This window comes from Podarcis liolepis (assembly GCF_965112155.1).
Source record: "Podarcis liolepis genome assembly, chromosome: 14".
Lineage (NCBI taxonomy): Eukaryota > Metazoa > Chordata > Lepidosauria > Squamata > Lacertidae > Podarcis > Podarcis liolepis.
The window spans coordinates 49,392,698-49,407,871 of NC_139569.1; the positions used below are offsets into that span (position 1 = coordinate 49,392,698).

Here is a 15,174-nt window from a genome sequence, read left to right on the forward strand (position 1 = left end):
AGCAAATTCAAATCCAAGCATGCTCAAGTCTGAAATCGTATACACATCTTGTCCTGTTCAAGTCAGTGAGAGCACACAAAGGGATCTGCAACCCTTTCAAACAGTTAAAAGTGGGAATTTAAAACCCACAGCCTTCCAAGGAATAGCACTCGCAATGCTGGTTCTGACATGCTGAATTCCTGTCTGTCATACATCAGTTGGAGGGACAATAACTCTGCTGGGGGGGGGGGAGGTGCCAGTCTATATGCTCAAGGTTACTTTTGCATATATATACACATACACTATGATGGCACACATACATATATGCCAGAAGGGAATTAACATGGGCAATGCGCCTACAGCTTAGGTACAGTGCCTGCCTCCTATCAACTCAACTCAGCTGGACCACACACACACACTCGGTCCTGAGTCTGTTGGAGTGCCATCACACTCAAAGCCCTGTAGCACTTTAGAAGCCTAACACAAATCCTTTTTGCTACCTCAAAAGGGGCTAATTTAATTATGTCCTGCGTGAGGAAGTACTTTTGTCAAGAATCTTCCAACATTCAGCTCCATTGGATGTCTCTGCAGTATTAGAGAATCCAAACCATGCATAATTTTATACACTTCTATCATGTCCCCCTTTCCTCACGTTTTCTCTAAAGTCTAAACAATTCTTTTTAGCCACAAATGTTGTAACCTTTCCTCACAGTGGAGTTGCTCCAACCCTTTGATCATCCTGGCTGCCCTTTTCTGAACCTTTTTCCAGTGGTACAACATAGAAATAGAAATACTTTATTATCACTGTACCACTTGTTCACAGTGAGATTAAACGAGCCCCCCCTTTTTTCAGGTGAGGTGACCTGAACTATACACAGCATTCCAAGTGAGGTTGCATCATAGATTTGGAAAACAACGTTATGCTATTGGTAGGTCAGGCTGAAAGAATGCCTTTCCAGAGGCCACGCAGTGAACTTCCTGGCTGTGGGATGTGAACCCAGCTGTCATGGTCCCAGCCTGGCTCTGTAATCTATGCTATATCCTTAAATCTTTACAATTGGCCTTCCTCACTGCATTCCATACCCCATTCTCAATTTTTAAAGCATATTCAAGAAGCATTAAAGAAAAGACAAGTGTCAGCAATTCCACCAACACTGCATGGTCTATTCTGAATTAATAACAATATGGCAGATCTTAATGATCATAGAAGTCTTTATCCCTATTTATTAAATTAAGAACAGTGGAAGGAAAAGGAACAGAAAACAAAGGATGGGCCAAGGGTGAAATGCTTGGCACTCGAGGGCTGGAATTTCAGAATTACTTAAAAAACACAGATATGGGATTGTCACTTTCAAATTGACCATTTGCTGTATTTTTTCTAGGTAGAATCCCAGGAGCACGGTTCTAGATTCATCTGAGATTCCACGATAGTATATTATATTTGCATAATATATATTCAATTCAACAGGAAAGCAAAGAGGCATACATACCATATTTTTTATTTCACTTGTTAGATTAATAGGTTGCATCTCTCTCTCCACAAGAGAAATTACGTTTAAAAAGCAGAGTATTGTGGTACATGGCCAAGAAAATCATTTTCTAAAATAGATGTGCATGTCTTGAAGCTGCTACACATTTTGCCACAACCAGTTCACAGGGCTACCTCTCTAGAATGTAATGTGGGGGTCAATAAGTGTTTTGTGAATCCGCACATTTAGCAGTGGGCATTGGAACAGTTACACCACCTAAAAGTATTTTAGATTAGCATTCAGTAAATGCATTTGTTTTAAAGTATGTATCAATTTGGCTCTGCTGAAGGTTCTTCTGAGCTTCCTGGTGGTGAAACCCTCAAAAGACTGCAGGTGGCTCTCAAGCCAGTCAAGAGCTTTTGAGAGATGTTCATTTTACACTTGTTGGACTTCTCTTTGATTTTTAACCTCTGGGGGATGCTGAAGATGCCTGCTGCAATTAACTAACAGATGGAAGATAACGGAAACTCTTGAGTCTCTGGATCCAGACTCCATCTGGACAGGTAGAAATGAAAGTCCAGCAAGCAGTATGTCTAAATCCACTGCCCAGAAACTAAAGAGGCCAACACAGTATATGCTTGCAGTGGTTTGGCTGGCAGTATTTGAACACACTGTTTAGACTTTCATTTCTCTAGTACTGGTGGTTGCTGCATGAGTATTTGTGTTTGTTGTACTGATGTGACATTGTGAAGGCTGCATTTGTCAGCACTGTCTCATTACTGCCTGGGCTCTGCATGCAGTTAGTTATTTGCCGGTTCCAATATAACTCCTTTCTGTTGATGACAGGAAATGATTTGGCATATTTATATTTTTCAGCATTTGGATTCATAGCAGGTGACCCTGGGGGTACCTATTTCCATTCAAATCTGTGCTCATATCATGCTTCAGCACAAAAATATCTTTCTTCCAATCAGTCCTCTTGATAGTTATTGCCTGTACGAGAGCACTCAGGATTGATCACATATGGAGTACCTGCAAAGTATTATTAAGTCTTGACAAACAATTTCATACATGTTCATCAACTGGCTTAAAGTTTCAATTTCCTCTGTACAATTTAGAAATTGGAATATCCTGTTGTCCAGACATGAGTAACGTCTGCCATTCCTAATTCCTGATCCTCAATATAAAAGTGACTTATTGGGTCACATGCATGACTTGCACACTGAAGTATACAAACCTGTTGAGAAGTGTGCATTGCACATTTGCAAGAAAATCACTTGCTGATGTCACCCTGTGCTTAGATTGCAAAGTGTAATATGCAAGTGAGGCTGCGTACACACAATATATTTAAAGCACATTCCCCACTTCTAGGACCTGTAGATTGCTAAGTGTGCTGGGGATTGTAGCTCTGGGAGATGTTAGCTACAGTTCCCAAGATTTTTTTGGGTGTGTGTGTGTGGAGAGATGTGCTTAAAATGTATAGTGTCTATGAAGCATCAGTTAGGAGTTAGGGAGAAGCACAAGTAGAAAATGTACCGGTAATATCTGCTTCTCTCTGTCTTGCATGGAAGTGAAGTTTCAATCTCAGTTCATTGCATTTGCTTGACTGCCTGCTTTGTCAATAGTGCCCTCTTCTAAGGTACTGGCTGTCAAACCCAACAATCTAACTTCTAATTAGCAACCTTTGTATCCTTTAATGCTTTGTGGGCAGTCACGTTTAGTTTATTATCCATGGCATTTATCAAATAATGGCTGATCATTATTTTTCCTATTTTTCAAATGGGAAACTGAGGTGAGAGGCTGCCTTTGGCAGTAGAGATGGAACATACCGTCATGACTAATAGCCTTATCCTCAATGAATTTGTCTAATCCTTTTTTCTTTTCTTTTTTTGAGCCATCCAGGTTGGCAGCTATCACTATATATTGTATGGGTGAAATCCATAGTTTAACACTGCACAAAAGTACTTAACTCTGTATTCTCCTTTGAGGGCAATTATAGCATCACAACAGGTTAGGGACAAAGTTATTCAATTACAATGTTTTACTCATAACTGCCTGCTTTTCTCTCCTTCCTTGCCCCACCCTAGGTTTTGTCCCATTTGTTGTATTAGCCAGTAGCCTTGGCAGTGTCTTCATTCTCGTGGTAGCCTTTTGGCTGATTCGAAGGAAGAAGAGGTAAGACGGTTACTGCCATTCCATGGGATGTTAGTTTAGAGTCATGGTTCTTCAGCTAGATTGTCCTGTACAATCAGCAGATGAAACCAATTTCAGTAGTCTTACTCCAGACTTATTCTGGTACTGTACCACACAAATTGTCTTTCTCCCAGTGTCCTTACCCTGCCCACCCTCACTGGAGCCATTCGGGCCATGAGTCCAAACCACCCCCTGCTCCACTATTCATAGCATCAATAGATTAGAATGTCTACTTTAACCATTGTCTGTGTAGGAAAAGTCCGCCCTTTCATGACTTCAATTCAGAGAACAATATAACAGGGCTTTAAAATAATTGCTGATATTCTTCAATTGCAATTTCAGCTTTGACTAACCCAGTTGTTTTGCTTTTCAGCATCAAACAAACAAGGGAAGAAAAAGGGGTCATCTATAAGCCAGCGATCAGCAAAGAGGAGAATATTTCCAAAGCATAAGCTTCTGTTGAGTTACCTAAGCAGCCACTCATTCACTGCTTTCTCAAACATTTGCACTGTTATCTCTTGCTTTATCACTCAAATCTGCTGGATTATTTTTGCCTGAGCACAAAAAGAGACAATAACAAACTTAGTTGGCCTCTAAGGTGCTACTGGAAGAAATTTTTTTATTTTGTTTTGACTACGGCAGACCAACACGGCTACCTACCTGTAACAAAAAGTGCTATAGTTTGAAGAAAGCTTTTCATGTGTATGAAAATGTGACTCCCCTCCCCCTATCAGAAAACCAGTGCTGCTAATCTTAAGGAATCACCTGTATTAGGGAGCAGATGACATTATTGGTGCCAGATTGAAAGATTGTGTCAATAATAGAATTGGAACAGTGGGAAACATTGAGAGGAAATGAGCAAATTTGGATAGAAAACCTGCTTTGGATGCAGGTTTTTCCCAGCGCCAGTTTTAAGCAGTTTATAGGTCAGGGGTCAGGTATTTTCAAATAAAACAGGTCAAATAAAACTCTCGTTTCCTCTGAGACTATAATGAGCTCCATTAGGTTCAGGCTAAAGAAATCTTGTTTCCTCCTAGTAGTTATCGCTAGTGACAACAGGTAGAAGCCACAAATTTGTACATAAACAAAAATACTATGTATACATAATCAGTAATTTCAAATTTATATAGCAGCATGTAATAAATATTTTTATTAAGAGTTTTTGTGGCAACTCCCATTTGTCTTCAATCATTTACCGTTTTATAAATATATCAGACAAAATTATTCTCCTGAATAGAAGCCAGGCAATGTTCCCCTGTATTTCCTGAGCTCTCAGCTGACAAGGTGACGCTCATGTAATCCACAGCAAGGAATTCTGCTTTTCACCCAGATAGCAAGGAATGCCTGGCAGCCCTTATAGTGCAGATATTACCGTCATTGCTCCCAAGGCATACTGGGGCTTGTTCTCAAACTGTGTTCCGGGGAACCCCATTGGTTCATCAACAAAGAAAATCAATCGTATTAATGGACAACCTTCTCAAAGACAGGTGGCCTGCCACCATCAACGCACCCCTGCAATGCCAGCTGCAACTGAGTGCTGAGTTTGTTCTAGCTGTACTCTCTGTTCCTGCAAGGTTGAGCGTATTTACTCAGACATACCATATATTATTATTATTATTATTATTATTATTATTATTATTATTTTGGACGCGGGTGGCGCTGTGGGTTAAACCACAGAGACTAGGACTTGCCGATCAGAAGGTTGGCGGTTCGAATCCCCGCGGCGGGGTGAGCTCCCTTTGCTTGGTCCCAGCTCCTGCCAACCTAGCAGTTCAAAAGCACGTCAAAGTGCAAGTAGATAAATAGGTACGCCGACTCTGTACGCCGGCTCTGGCGGGAAGGTAAAAAGCGTTTCCGTGCACTGCTTTGGTTTGCCAGAAGCGGCTTAGTCATGCTGGCCACATGACCCGGAAGCTGTACGCCGGCTCCCTCAGCCAGTAAAGTAAGATGAGCACCACAACTCCAGAGTCGATCATGACTGGACCTAATGGTCAGGGGTCCCTTTACCTTTACCTACTGTAACTTCTAGGGATGCAGGTGGCGCTGTGGGTAAAACCTCAGTGCCTAGGACTTGCCGATCGCATGGTCGGCGGTTCGAATCCCCGCGGTGAGGTGAGCTCCCGTTGTTCGGTCCCAGCTCCTGCCCACCTAGCAGTTCGAAAGCACAATTAAGTGCAAGTAGATAAATAGGTACCGCTTTCTAGCGGGAAGGTAAACAGTGTTCCGTGTGCTACTCTGGTGCTGGTTCGCCGGAGCAGCTTCGCCACGCTGGCCACGTGACCCGGAAGTGTCTGCGGACAGCGCTGGCTCCTGGCCTCTAGAGTGAGATGAGCGCACAACCCTAGAGTCTGTCAAGACTGGCCCGTACGGGCAGGGGTACCTTTACCTTTACCTTTACTGTAACTTCTACTTATTTCAATGTTGGTAACCCATGAGCAAGTGTGCATAAGATTACAGTAATATTACAGTAAGTAACTGGAATCTTTCAGTGACTACACCATTGGCATCCTGTGTCTTCCATGATATCTCAGAAACACGAGTGAAAATGTCAGTGAGACTGCTTGGCCTCCATTCTTAATTAAATGGGGACTCGCACCTGAGGTTTTGCACCCGCACTCCTGGCAGTGGTACAGTCCACCCACTAGTGAGTCAGGAGCAGTTTATATTGGTGCCTTGCCGTCTGCAGCTCTGCCCTGTTATTTTCCATGCACAATTCAAGGTGCTGCTTATAAAGCCCTAAGTCCCAGCATCATAGTTCCCCTGTTAATATCTCCAGTATTAACGTAGACAGGCCAGGGTTGAAGTCAGGGGGCCCTTCAGAAGTGTTTTAAGACCTACTTGTTTGTCAACAAAGGAAGGGGCGAATTTATTTCAATTAGTCAATCATCACTGGCCAGGGCAGTGATGGATGTCCTTTGTTAGCTGCTCAGAGCCTCCAGGTCTGGTGGACCACAAATTTAAGCATATAAGGAAACGAATATTGATGGGCCACAATTCAATATAGAGTGAAGCATGCTTAAGTTTACAGCTCTCTGTGGTGTTCCTTGTGCTTTCTGGTAGATTGTGCTTTGTGTTAATTAGTTGGTCGGTCATGGGGGGGGCGGTCACTTTGACCATATTACAGGATTTGCTTTCAGCCCCCAAAAAACAAATGTTGGAATTGGCCATGGATTAATTTTCCTGGGGTGAAGCTGACAGGAAAACTGAAAAATGTAAACAGATAGATGTCCTGTTCTGACTGGTTGTGTCCCCCCTCCATGTGTACCTCCTATAGCAATAATTACAAAAACACTTCCACACAAATATTATTCAAGAGCTGAGCCACAACCAAAATAGGAGTAGGGCAAATTGCTGTTGGAGTCAGACCACAAAGAAGACTAATTCCCACCACACAATGTGTCTACAGCTGGCACATCAGACAGCTCCCAGCACTCTAATCCTACGATGACACTTGACACACAGTACAGTGGTACCTCGGGTTAAGAACTTAATTCATTCTGGAGGTCCGTTCTTAACCTGAAACTGTTCTTAACCTGAAGCACCACTTTAGCTAATGGGGCCTCCTGCTGCCGCCGCGCCACCGGAGCCCAATTTCTGTTCTCATCCTAAAGCAAAGTTCTTAACCTGAAGCACTATTTCTGGGTTAGTGGAGTCTGTAACCTGAAGCGTATGTAACCCGAAGTACCACTGTAATCGTTCTCCGGCTTTACACTTCTGGATGTGAGCAATGGAAAGGGAGGAAGCATCCCTCTCTGGTACTATTTACTTAGTTGCCTGGGATTTCGAGTTTCACTATCTTACTATTCTTAGAGCACTAAAGCAATTCAGATGAAGTTGCAAAAGAGGAATTAAGAGCCTGGGTGCAATTACTGCTTCAGAAACCTTCAGCCTTAGCTTTCAGTAATCCAGGGCATTCCCTTATGGGCAAGCTTCCCGATGCCCCCATGACGGGGCCAAAGGCTAAAAATGTGCAAAGCAGCAGATGTGATGCTTACCTTTGTACAGTAGGGTATATTGCACCCACACTCCAAACACACACCTGGACACATACAAGCACCTCTCCATCCAGAAAATCAAGAGGCATTATGCTAGTTCAAGATACCTTCATCTGTCATGGATACTTTAGTTGAGATTCCTGCTGTAGCAGATCCACCGCTTACTACTAATTAATAGTGAGTGGACTCACCCCGCTAACTGCCCCCAATTAAATATAGCACACACTCTGTCTGCCAATCACATAAGTTTTACCATTTACCATCTCAGGCAGGAGTTGATCAAGCAAAGTGGAAAAGTTTTATTAAGCAAAAAGAAATTTATGAAACAAAGTGGGGTCAGGAATTGCGTACTGTCTGTTAGAAGTTTGCTTTAACTACAGTATAAGATGTCTCACAGCTTCTCTTAACCTCTCTTTACTCAAAATCAGTTGCTACACTTCAGTTTCTGTTACTAACTCTTCTGTTATCTAACTTCTCCCTCAGAAATGGCTCCATTTATATTCCCCCTCCATCCCGCAAAGTGCTGCCCCCCCCCCCGGCTAGCAGACTCTGTAGCCAATCAGAGAGAGGCTCCTGCCCTCTGGTGGAATTTCAGGGGGACTGCACCACCAGACTCTGGTCTGGTTTTGCTGCCTGCCATACCTGCGTTGCAGGGGGTTGGACTAGATGACCCATGGGGTCCCTTCTAACTCTAAAATTCTGTCTCCACCTGGGCAACTGCACTTGAGAAGGGTGTGGAACAAGGCTGGCGACCTTGGGACTGCCTTGAGGGCCAAACACCTTAGAGGGCTACACTTGGCCTCCAGGCCTGAGTTTCTGCACCCTAGCGCAAAGTACCATATTTTTCGCCCTATAGGACGCACCGGCCCATAGGACGCACCTAGTTTTCAGGGGGGGAAATCAAGGAAAAAAATATGATTTCCCCCCCGCAGTTCTGGGAGCAGCGGACAGGCTGCACGCAGCCTGTGCGCTACTCCAAGACCTTCTCCCTGCTTTTGCAGGAGGTGGCGGAATTCCCCCACCTCCCGCAAAAGCCCACAGGAGCCCCACGTGACTCCTGCGGGCTTTTCGACCAGGAGGGAGAAGGGACTGAAATGGCCAGTCAGTCCCTTCTCCCTCCTCGGGGAAAAGCCCCCAAGAGCGGTGCGCTCTTTAAAGGGTGCGCGGCTCCTGTGGGCTTTTCTAGGAGGTGGGGGAATTCCCCCACCTCCTAGAAAAGCCGCGGAGCCCCTTTAAAGAGTGCACGGCTTTTGCGGGCTTTTGTGGGAGGTGGGGGAATTCCCCCATCTCCCCCAAAAGCCCGCAGGAGGGAGAAGGGACTGACTCAGCCAGTCAGTCCCTTCTCCCTCCTTGGGGAAAAGCCCCCAAGAGCCGCTTGCTCTTTAAAGGGTGCGCGGCTCCTGCGGGCTTTTCTAGGAGGTGGGGGAATCCCTCCCCTCGTAGAAAAGCCAGCAGAAGCCGCGGAGCCCCTTTAAAGAGTGTGCGGCTTTTGCCTGCTTTTGCGGGAGGTGGGGGAATTCCCCCATCTCCCGCAAAAACCCAAAGGAGGGTTGGAGAGCAGCGGGAAGGCATTGCACACCTTCCTGCTGCCCCCCCCATCCTCTGGGACTGGCGATGGGGGAAGCGCTGCTTTCCCCACCGCCAGCCTCGAAGCAGGGTTGGAGAGTAGCGGCAAGGCGTCGCGCGCCTTCCCGCTGCCCCCCATCCTCTGGGGCTGGCGATGGGGGAAGCGCTGCTTTCCCCCACCGCCAGCCTCAAAGAGCAGACTCTCCTGGCTTCAGTGGAAGCAATGCGAAGCCTCCGGAGCGCAGGCTTTGGAGGCTTCGCGTTGCTATCGCTGAAGCCAGGGAGTCTGCATTCGCCCCATAAGACGCACACACATTTCCCCTTCATTTTTGGAGGGGAAAAAGTGTGTCTTATAGGACGAAAAATACGGTAATTATTGGAAAGTAGCCACACCACCCAATTAAAAGAGAAGACAGGGAGTTCATTAAATGGATTATGAATAAGCAAGATAATTTGTTTGTATCACATTATGATGACAATATGCCAATGTTATGAGAAAAAAACTGCTCCTTTTCCATTGGGGTACCCAAGAGCCCATATAGAGTCGTTTTGTAGGTTCTCTATTGGAGGAGAAATAACAGAGGCCAACCAGAGAACATTGAAAAGCAAAGCAGCTATTAAGCCTGATCTTTATTAAGCTCTTGCAACAGGGTCCTCACTCACCACAAGCAGGAAAGAGGAGGAACCCAGAACAAAGGTGTGCCCGCCCTTATATAGACTTTGGAAATTGCCCACCCTCAAACTCCAGACCACCACCAGAAACATTATACATACAACACAGAATGGGTGTAGCCCAGGACAACTTCCCCCAATACATCATACATACATCACAGAAGGGGTGGTCTAAAACAGAATCCTGAGTGTTATCTCCTGTCTGGCAGGTTACCTGATTGCATTATCTGGGTTTTGGCCACTCCTTCGTTATAATAACTACTTAATTCCCGAATCCATGTCACAGGTCACAGGCTCACCCTATTCACATCTTAAATGTGCCCTTAAGGCAGAATTTGTGAGCACAGAGACAATGAGGAGGTTTTTTCCCATTTACTTTGACCTTGCAGAGAAATATTTGAGGTCATTTTGGGAAAGAGAAAATTGTTTCAGGACTTTTCTGTGGGTTTCAGACATGTGGTTTACATATTTGTATGTGTTTGCTTGGTACATTTATGAACATTCTCTCTCTCTCTCTCTCTCTCTCTATATATATGATGGTGTGTGTTTGTGTGTGATTTTAAAATTCTTATAATACCAACATAAAACAAAAACAAAAGCAACCTGCCATGCTTATGATGCGCCACTTCGCAAATACATTGTAAATTAAGACTCCTAGTGGTTTCAAGCCTGCTCCTTGGGAGAAAGGCAATGGCAAACCTAGACAGCATCTTAAAAAGCAGAGACATCACCTTGCCAACAAAGGTCCGTATAGTAAAAGCTATGGTTTTCCCAGTAGTGATGTATGGAAGTGAGAGCTGGACCATAAAGAAGGCTGATCACCGAAGAATTGATGCTTTTGAATTATGGTGCTGGAGGAGACTCTTGAGAGTCCCATGGACTGCAAGAAGATCAAACCGATCCATTCTTAAGGAAATCAGCCCTGAGTGTTCACTGGAAGGACAGATCGTGAAGCTGAGGCTCCAAGACTTTGGCCACCTCATGAGAAGAGAAGACTCCCTGGAAAAGACCCTGATGTTGGGAAAGATGGAGGGCACAAGGAGAAGGGGACGACAGAGGACGAGATGGTTGGATGGTGTTCTCGAAGCCACAAACATGAGTCTGACCAAACTGCGGGAGGCAGTGGAAGACAGGAGTGCCTGGCGTGCTCTGGTCCAGGGGGTCATGAAGAGTCGGACACGACTAAACGACTAAACAACAGCAACAACAGTGGTTTCAAGGCTAAAAGTTTTTTAAAGTAGACTAATTGACACACAACTAAGACAGAAACAACAGAAACATTACAAGCTAACATAAAGTCAGTATAGTTGTAGCCAGCTAAAGGGATTCATGTTTTGGAAAGAGAGAATATACCAAAGTAATGTCAAAAGAAACAAAAAGAATTGCCTGAGTGAAGAAAATGAAACATCTCACTTATACACACTGCAAAATGAAATAACAGAGATCAACAGTTATGCATATACCTGCAGATATTTTTTTAACTGTAGCTACTTGCTCAGCAGTAGCAAGATGTGTATTTCAAGACGCATGGTCTATTAGTTTTTCTTTTGAAACACTAAGGGGATGTGGCAATCTCAAGGAGAAGCAATTTGATACCATCTAGTGGCAGAACCCTATGTGGAGCAAAAAGTAAAGATATTCTTCTCTAAACAATGACAAATTAGGACTGAGAATTTTGCTGAAATAACTGTTTTGTTTAGTGCATAGTGGAAGAACAAGAACTATTATAATTTTTTAATGTGGCAACGCTTTGCACTTACATCTGGAAGCCCCATGTTATTGCATGTCCACCCCATCTTTCCTTCACAGACATCACCCCCAAAGAATACAGTGGGGCACATTTACCTGGGATTAAGTCCCATTTAACTCAGTGAGGTTTTTCTCCGAAAATGTGAAAAACCACGAGTGCCACCTTGAGCTGCTTGGAGGAAAGTGGCGTATAAATGTGAAATATATCCCCAGCCAGGTCTGGAGCAATATAGAAACAAACAAACCTAAAAATCAAAGAGGAAAGATCCCAAGACACATCTAGGATAACCTGGTGTGGGCTCCGTAGACTTTTCACGCAGGCCCTTGGCAATCCCAGTGCGTGGAGGGTCTGCCATGCCCCTGTGCTATCCATGGACTCCACACAATGGGGTCTCATCTGAATCATCCATTGCAGTTTCCTACTAGCAGGTTAAATTTTCCAAAATGTTTTACAGTGTTGTTGCTTTTTATCCTCAACCACCTTGCAAACCATTTTAACAGAATGGCAGAAATGGGCAAATCAGCAGATTTAGTTCATAGGAGGAATGTAAATTTTCACATTGACAAGTCTGTAGGAAAATGGGCTTGTTTGATCCATTTATTATTTGGATGTAACCTATGGAGATGTATGGCTTAAAAGACATTTATGGTGCAGTGTTGGACTAGGACCTGAGAGACCAGGGTTCAAATCCCTGCACAGCCATGAAACCCACTGGGTGAACTTGGGCCAGATACGGTCCCTCAGCCTAATCCACCTTGCAGGGTTGTTGAGAGGATAAAATAGGGAGCAGTCTAACCAGATCCACCGCCTTGGGCTCCCTTGGAGAAAAGGAGGGACAGAAGTGCAGCCAATCAACTTCTGCAAATAATGTTTTATATTGTTTTACTGTTATACACAGCCCCACTTTGATTTGTAGTGGTGCAGAAGCACTTTCATAAATAGTTTGCTTTTCTGAACATTATTTACTGTATTCTTTTAACAAAATCTGGTTCTAACAAAGGCTGACTAAAGAAAACTCTGCAACGAGTAGGGCAAAACTTGCTGCTTATCGGTTTAGGCCTCGCCTCACCTCGGCCGACTGACAGGATAGAGGGGGAACTGGATCCAGAACATATTTAAAGCAGAATCTCTCCAATTCACTTTCCAAAACATGTGAAACATGTCTGTCCTTCAACATTTGCACATATCCTAATTTTCAGTGCAGTTCTCCAGCCAACCACAATGCATGTTAGAGGAAAGTATGCATAGAAATGGAGATATTAGTGAAAACAACATGCAAAAATGCATTCTATTAGGGGAAATGGCTTGCAGAGATGTGTACATTACTCCTAGCTGCATATTTAAAAAATCTAATTTTAATCCAACAAAACAGAGACCACTTGCAATAAATGTGTCATGTAAGCATAGCCATTTCAATTATTTAATAGAATTGTAAAGGGTCATCTAGTTCAACCTCTGCAATGCAGGAATCTTTTCCCCAACGTGGAGCTCAAACCCACAACCCCGAGATTAAGAGTCTCATACGCTACTGACTATCCCAGCTATATAGCTGTTGTTGTTGTTATTTACTTACCGTTCTTCATCTGAAGTTCCTGGGGGCATTTGCAACAGAAAACACAAAATACATAATAAAACAAAAACAAGCCAACAACCTCCCTCCCACAAACACATTTAAAAGCCATAGAATGTTAATCAGCCGACTACCTGGCTGAAGAGAAATATTTTTGCTGAGCGCCTAAAGATTTTGTGAGCCACTGCAGAAAAGGCCCTGTTCTCAGGTTGCCGCCTTCTGGACCTCTCACAGAGGAGGCACATGAAGGGTCTCAGATGATGATCACGAGGTCCGAGTCGGTTTGTAATTGTAATGAATAATTGTAATTCTTGTGAATAATAATAATAAATATGCCTTTTGAATATACGCTTGAACCTATAGAATTTTATAATTTTTATTATGGGATCATACTTGTGGTAATGTCTGACCTCCTTCCCTTTGGACCCCCCCCCCCCGCCTAGCTAATTAAATGCTGCTGGAATGGTGTAGCCAGGTAGGTCCAGGGTCCTGTAAATACATAATTATGGGATGGGGTGCTGTGGCCACTGTCTGTCTGTGAGGTTACCAATGTATGACTGAAGTAGCCAAATTCTTCCTATTCAGGAACAGGCATAGCTGTCAAACCAACTTAAGTCCAGAACCTTTAAACATTCCTGCTCTATGAAAGGGTTTCAGCCATATACTGATGAAACCTCAGCCCCAAACTCCTAATGACCACTCCCCACAGCTTCATATAGATGTTCTGGCAGGGTTAAAAAAGACTGAGCACGATACTTTTAGAAAAGGGGATGAGCCTTCAAGCCTACCAGCGTAGGGATATTCCTACTGTATGCAAGCATGCCTTTTATCGCTCCTTTGTAACACGACTCATTAGGCCCAAACTAGGTTAGCAATACATTAATATCAGATAAGCTACTGTTGTGGAATAGAGGGTTTTCAAACCACTGACTTTTGGCAGGCAGCCTTCACCAGATGGAAGGTGATACTTTGGTGCTGTGTTACAGAAGGGAACCAAACACATGGGATTAAGTAGTAAAGACAGCAGCTTCTCTCACACTTAGAAGTCAGCGTAAATGCTTCTCTCTAGTTCTAAGCTCAACACACAATATTATTTTCCCTGCTCAGCCATGAAGCTGTTTAGGTCACTCTCACACTCAAACCTAAACAAGATTATTGCCAAGATAAAATGGGAATGCCTCCAAATAAATTTAACAGAAAGAGCAGGGATGTGAATGCAAAACAAAATATATTGATAGGCTGCAATCAAGTACTAGTTATCCTAGTACAGAAGTCTTGCAGCAAGCATGGAAAGGTCTGCCAGTTTTCCTTTCCACTCCTCTCCAACTTTAGCCGCTTATCTGAGGATTCAGCTGGGCTGCATGCTCCCTGAGCAGCTTTGTATATGAATGGAATTTGCAAAAGGTTATCCTTTTTTCACCGAAAGTAACAATATTCTGCTGTATTTCAAGCCAGCAGTGACTGTACTAGGAGAATCCTTATATTAATGCAATATAGCTGGAGACCATGTTTGTGTCAGTCACCTTTTACAGATTTTCACATTGGAATAAACTGAAGCAGGAAATAGTTCATTCACAGATGATTGAAGAGAGAAGTCTATAGCTGAGAGACATTGACAGTCCCAGACTCCGTTCTTGGCATCTCCTGACAAGGCTAGGGGGGAAAGCTCTTGGAGACACAGTAGACAAAGGCTAGGGAACCTCTGACTCTCCAAAGGCCCACATCAGCTCCAGCCAAGAGTTAGGGTTGATGGGCATTGTAATTCAACATTTGGACAGGGATGTAGATCTAATGTGTTACTTTTTCTGAGTGTAGTTCTGAAAATTGTGTGCGATCAGGGTTAAGCATACTGTAGATATGCCCTGAATTATTCAACAAAGGGTGTTCGATCAATCCATTCAGTTTCAGGAAACAGTTGTCTCTTACCTCTTTTTACTCCCAACAGCATGCATCAGGCAGAATGATAATGCACTACAGAAC

The 15,174-nt window shown here is 43.8% G+C and overlaps 1 protein-coding gene across 2 annotated transcripts in view; it reads left to right on the plus strand.

Annotated features, from left to right (window-relative positions):
* Positions 1 to 4,799, plus strand: part of CA12 (carbonic anhydrase 12) — a 30,631-nt gene extending 25,832 nt beyond the window's left edge. For both annotated transcript variants that reach the window (XM_083475979.1, XM_083475978.1), the window contains 2 exons: positions 3,536 to 3,623; positions 4,015 to 4,799. In XM_083475979.1, the coding sequence (XP_083332105.1) occupies positions 3,536 to 3,623; positions 4,015 to 4,093 (167 nt within the window). In that variant the 3' untranslated portion in view covers positions 4,094 to 4,799. The remainder of the gene's footprint in view (positions 1 to 3,535; positions 3,624 to 4,014) is intronic.
* Positions 4,800 to 15,174: the final 10,375 nt, after the last annotated feature.